Source organism: Octodon degus, unplaced genomic scaffold (genome assembly GCF_000260255.1).
Source record: "Octodon degus isolate 3935 unplaced genomic scaffold, OctDeg1.0 scaffold00016, whole genome shotgun sequence".
NCBI lineage: Eukaryota > Metazoa > Chordata > Mammalia > Rodentia > Octodontidae > Octodon > Octodon degus.
The window spans coordinates 25,017,120-25,023,017 of record NW_004524592.1 but is presented as its reverse complement, the minus strand read 5'-3'; the positions used below and the strand labels follow the sequence as shown (position 1 = coordinate 25,023,017).

General features: G+C 42.7%; 1 protein-coding gene across 2 annotated transcripts in view; it reads left to right on the top strand.

Moving 5' to 3' along the window:
* The window catches only part of Arhgef38 (Rho guanine nucleotide exchange factor 38), a 130,354-nt gene that overhangs the window by 71,809 nt on the left and 52,647 nt on the right, over positions 1-5,898 (top strand). For both annotated transcript variants that reach the window (XM_023710128.1, XM_004626706.2), the window contains exon 4: positions 5,311-5,458. In XM_023710128.1, the coding sequence (XP_023565896.1) occupies positions 5,311-5,458 (148 nt within the window). The remainder of the gene's footprint in view (positions 1-5,310; positions 5,459-5,898) is intronic.

The window sequence follows — 5,898 nt, the reverse complement described above, 5'->3', positions numbered from 1 at the left end:
TAATAGTGTTTAGACAAGATATCATGTCTGCATCTTGTACTATGAATAACTACTACGAAGACAACAATATGCAATGTATTAATTATTGTACAAGAATAATGTCCTACTAACCTGTTTTGAAAATGTCTCAATGCTATTACTTTCTCAATAAAATTAATTTTAAAAATAAAAAAAAAAGAAAAGAAATATCACGAGCCCCGGGAAATGCACAGCTATGATCAGAGGCCACAGCCACAGGCATTGAATAGCTCTGGAGACTTATTTCTCCTTAAGAATTTATGCATGGTTTCCAGCCTCCACTTAAATGAAAACAATGGCTTCTTCCCTTCAAATCTCTTAATCAAATGGATACTCAAGGGATATACTTGCTTTAATCCTCTGGCTGCCTATCCCATCAGACACTTGTGTTTGGTTGAGTTTTATAACTCTAGCCCGGGTCCCAGGAGGAGCCTCAGCAGCCATTTTTTCTCTTCAGGCTTCATAGAAACTGAATGAGAGCAAAGGCGGAGGCCTGTGGCTCCACTGAGCAGCACCTACTTTTCCACCTTCTTCTTATTTCCTCTGTCACTTTGTCCTCTCCTGGAGAACAGAACAGGCTTAGGAAAGGAATGAGGAGAGACAGAAAGGAGCTGGCATTGGGCTGCCCAAAGTAATGCTGGCTCAGCCCCAGCCACCAAGTCCAGTGTGTGGAGAAGCCGCCATCCAAGCTCTCCCGGTAGAGCTCTGGGGATGCCCACACCCTTTCCCTCAGGAGTGTGTCCGTCTAGAAAATGACAGCCAGAGACCTGTGTCGTGGTGTCCAGATCTCCAGTCTTCTACTTGGAGAGTGGGTCATGCCGTTGTCTTTCTCTGAGCCCCTGGACTCCTTCTCTGGATTCTCAATACTCTGTACTGATCGGCAAGTTTTGCGTAGAGCCACAAAAGGCTTTCTTGGGGGATAGAACTTAGACCTGAAATTTTAACTCAAACTCTTTTTAACATCATCTTAGTCTGTTTTAAAAGTTGAATTTGTTATATTTTGGTGTTGTTTCTATAAGTAACATCTACTTTAGGCCCTTCTTATGTAAGTTTTTGTCATATTTTTATAGAATTTTGGAGTAGTAACAAGGAGGTCTTCAACTACTCTGGGTTTTTCCCAAAATGTTTTCTTACTGAAGGAAAAAAAAATCAATGTGTTGATTATAATTATGTTCAGCTGGGATAGACAGAAAATAAAATTAAAACATTACCAGCATAATGAGACATTTGTTTCTCTGTTGTATAAAAATCTGAATCCCAAATTCATATATCCAATGCCATACAGAATTTTCCCACTGAGTGTAATAAGCAGCTGAAGCTCTACACCTGGAATTACAATCATGCTTTTCCTACTGGAACTGTCTACCTATCACATGATCTGTGTTCGGTCACCCTGTTGGGCCTTGCAACCAGCACTGCACAGTCCCTCGAGTCACCCTCCTATGCTCACAGTGCCCACTGCATCCCTTCCTCCCTTCTCCACATTCGCCAGCACTGCCTTAGTTGCTGACTTCTATGGAGCGTGCATATGTACCACTCCTGCAAATACATTACATACCATACCTCCTTTCCACTCAAATAACATTATTATTACTATTATTATTATTGATGTCACCATTTTACAGAAGAAGAAATTAAGGAACCTAACCTTCCCTGTGTCACATGTTGAATACCAAGACCAGGATTTGAACAAAACCCAGGACCCTGAAGCACCCTTTTTATGGTGCTGGGGATCAAACCTAAGGTGTTGCACAGAGTTTTTGCCTCTCCCCAGAGCCACACCCCTAGCCAAAAGAGCGCTCTTCACTACTGTAACTTCCTGTTTTAGCTTTCACAGATTCTTTTGTGATTACAGAAAATCTTAATTTCATCAGCTTCTCCTCCTACAGAGACAGTTACTGCCACACTGTACGGAGTGTCAGAGCCCACCCACCCCTGTCTAGCTGGCACTCACTCGGCTCCTATTACAAGTTCAGGTTTTGGTGGAAATAGCTGCAGGGTCCCCCAGGGTGAGCAGGGCCCTCTGGGCTCTCAGCTGAGTTATTGGACTGGCACCTTGATAAACAGCACACTCTCCTTTGCTGGCCCATTAAAGTTCCTTGGGATAAGTGATGGCTCTTTGTACCTGTAGTAGGAACCACAGGGCTTGGTGCACAACAGTCATCCTATGAACTGCTAATTACAGACTAAACTACTCCAGTTCCCTCCATCATTCTCCTAAGCAAAGCCTAGGACCAGGAGACCCCTTAACAGTCAATGGCTTTCCCGTGGCTTATTCAGCTGGCGGGGAATTCACCTCAGAGCAGGATCCGATTCATTCAGAGACCATACAGTTTGTGCCGTTCATCATGGTGAAAACTTGATCCACAAGGAAAGACCTGGATCAAGAAGAATATGAATACATCAGAGGAGAAAAACATCTATGACATGGAACAAGCATCCCAGGACATAAAATGTGTTCATTGTCTTTGGGAGTTGCTTTTAAAGGAGATAAACTAAGAAAATGTAAAAGCAGAAATCACATGGCCATTGTGTTTTGAGGGAAAGTCACTGGACAAATTTATGGGCTGTAAATTTTTTTTAAAAGATCACAGCAGTTTCATTTATCTTAGAAGGTTCTGGGGCTTCAGTGACTAGCTTCCAGGTGAAATCACCTTCGCTGGCCTTGGATCAGTCTCTTCTCTGTAGTAATCACCCCTTCAGACCCATACATTAGACAGAGCGACGTCCTTCACCACTGAAGAATCGCAGCCCAGAGGCTCGTGTTACCATGGAAACAGAATCACTTTGGAGTGCAAGACACCTCGCTTAGCTGGCACAATTATAAAGCAGAATACATTGAAGGGCCAGGAGGGGAATCAAATGTTCTGCGCACCAGTGTTACACTCAGCCTTTGGGAGAATAAATGACTTTCAATTAGAGTACTTAAATATCTTTTAACTATAATAATTATTATTAGAGCCCCAACAGAATTTTACTTGGAATAGAGTAAAAAGATGGATTTGCCAGTAAGGGGAGAGCTATAAATCTCAGACCAGAGCACTTCTATTGAACACACGAGGGAATCTGAAATTAATGATTTAATTGTGCATAAAACAAGAGTCTCTGTCCTTGTTTTCTGGCTTCCTGATTTGATCCTGTTGCAGATTTGTGAGGCTATCTTTATCTCTCTCTCTCTCTGTAAGTCTCTAATCCTGCTCTCTTAGCAGTGAATGTGTACAGTGAGCTTTGTCTTGTGTGGAGCGTGTGGTCTCCAATCCTCTGTCCTCAACTCGCAGGGCACTGCAACTCCTGCTGTCTCTCTCCTACTTTGGGGCCTTCAGTTGCTCCCCATCCAACGCCCAGCTCCTTTTATTATAACCTGATTCTGCCCAACCCTACATTCAGTTGCTGTCCTCTTTTATTTTCTCTTTGAGTTAACCATTTATTGTCTATGCTACTGTCTTAAAGAGCAAATCTACAAGACCAATACTGCTGGAAGGATTGACTTAGTAAAATTCTGGAAACCAAACAAGATTCCCTTACCTGTTTATCTCTTAAAACTGCTCATAGCCACTGGATTTCCTCACAGATTATCAAAACAAACAGCTGCAAAATGAACACACACACTTTTACATTACCTCGTAATCTAATAATAATCACAGAGCAAATGCATATAATGAAAAGGAAAGAAAAGTCTTTCATTGACTGGCTATTGATTAGAAAAGAGGACGATGATTTCAAAATGTTAGTTCTGGAGACCACAGACCAGCTCTGAGAGACACATGAGCAACAGTCACTGGCAGGCATCACTTGCATCCATTGGGTCACTTAGTTCTTGGTACCATAGCTACTGTTCTTTCCACTTTATGAATGATATAGAGAAAATTGGCTCAAATGGTTTTTAAACCTTTAATCCCAAAGTCACCACACAAGCTCTGATTTATGATTCAAGTTTAGTGTCCATTTGAGCTGCACCCCTTGGTAGGTGGCCCAGTGGAGCTCTGAGTGTGGGGGAGAAAACTCAAGGACCACAGGACAACAGTCCTGGCTGTGTCCCCCCCATAAGGACACTGATTTGTGTCAGACTCAGACTTGTTCATCCTTGGTCAATATGGGCGGCACCCTCTTGTTCCATCTTACGTACAGGGAAGGAAGTAGTTAACGTGCACAGCACATGTCCACAACCCTAGGGACAAAGACACTTGTGTTTTTATAGGAAGGGGTACTCCCTGTTACTGTGACAGGTCCAGATAACAGGGCCACATTCCTGTCAGTCAACTCAGCTTTCAAATCACCATCAATCTCAAATCTCCAGTCTTTTTGAGAGCAGGTACTGTCACATATCTTTTCTGTAGCCCCCAAATCATCTCACATAGTGCTGGGCTGGAGGTAGATATTGGCCACTCAGTTTAAAGTGATGTGACAGTGATTAAATCAAGCTGTCCTATGATATCTACTTAATCCACCATTTATAGACCCAGTTTTATTGTAATATCAGAGGATTCATCATATGCCTAGATATAGTTAGTTCAAGTTGCTTCATGAAAATACATTCATAATCTTGGTTCACCGTATCACCCAATTAGTTTTTATAAAGCATCAAATTATGGCTTCTTTTTATGACATTTAAGGAAATATTTCATTGCTCTAAATTCTACAGCTTGCCTTTCAGAGACCCTGGGAAACATTAGTGAAATAAATATTGAAAAATCACTTACCTAGTGCCTAACATTCCTCCTCTTATTCCTCTAGAAAATTAACAGAAATAGTCCCATTTTAGAAGGTGTGTACTTCCTGTACACTGACTTTAGGCTCACTAGCTCTCATACAACAATCCTATGAAACTGAATCTAATTACGACTACTTTGTAGGTGAGGAACAGATTCAGAAAGTTATAATAACTTACTCAAGTTAGAGTGCCAGTGTGGTAGTGTAGCCCATACAGGCCTCTGCCACCAATTTGCCCTTAACGACACGCCTGAACCACCACCCCAGCCACCGCCCTGGTGTGTAGTCAGCGCTGCGAGAACCAGCTTTCCTTTAAGCCTTCATCCTCTGTTTTATAAGTGGGAGGATGGAAAGAGGGACAGAGGGAGGGAAAAAGGACAGGGAAGAAGGGAAGAATTAAGAACAAAGAGGAGGAAAGGAAGAGAGATGAAATTTCTCAGTGCTAATGCACTTTTTGAATTATGTGAGGATAAAGTGAGATCCATCCAACATTTTTCAATAATCAACACTATTGAAAAATGAGCATCCCAAGTGCCCGTTTGGTCTGGTTTGATGATACTTGCTCTGTTTTGCGTTTTCCAGGAGAGGTGTTCTTGCAGATTAAAGGGCCACTGGAAGAGATTTATAAGATCTACTGCTATCAGCACGGCAAGGCACAGAGCATGCTGGAGTCCTGCGAGAAGGAGGAGGAGCTGACGCAACACATGGGTCCCTGTCTCCAGTCCTTGAAGTAAGCCAGGCCAGCCCAGAGGCCTCTATTCAGTGCCTGCAGGGCCGCAGGCAGAGAAGCCAGGAAAGGTCCCACACTATGCCAGGCCTGTGAGGCTTGCAGGTGCTCTGCTCTGAGGGCAGAGCTACCAGAAATTGGAGAGGCATTAAAGTGAAATCAGGAAAGACATTTCTCTAGAGAAGTTTTCCAGACTGGATTAGATTTAAAAAAAATTTTTTTAATAGATTGCAAATTGAAAATAAATTATTTACAAACATAAATGAATATAACAATAAAAACTATCCAAATAAAAATGAAGAATTTACAGATCAGTCATAATAGTTCACTGTGTAAAAACCAAGAAACTGGTGCGGAGAGTTTCCTGCTACCCTGCGCCGGCGGGACCAGTCCCAGCCCAGGCGCAGCGTGGGCCGGACCCTCTCCCAGCCCCTCGGGCCGCC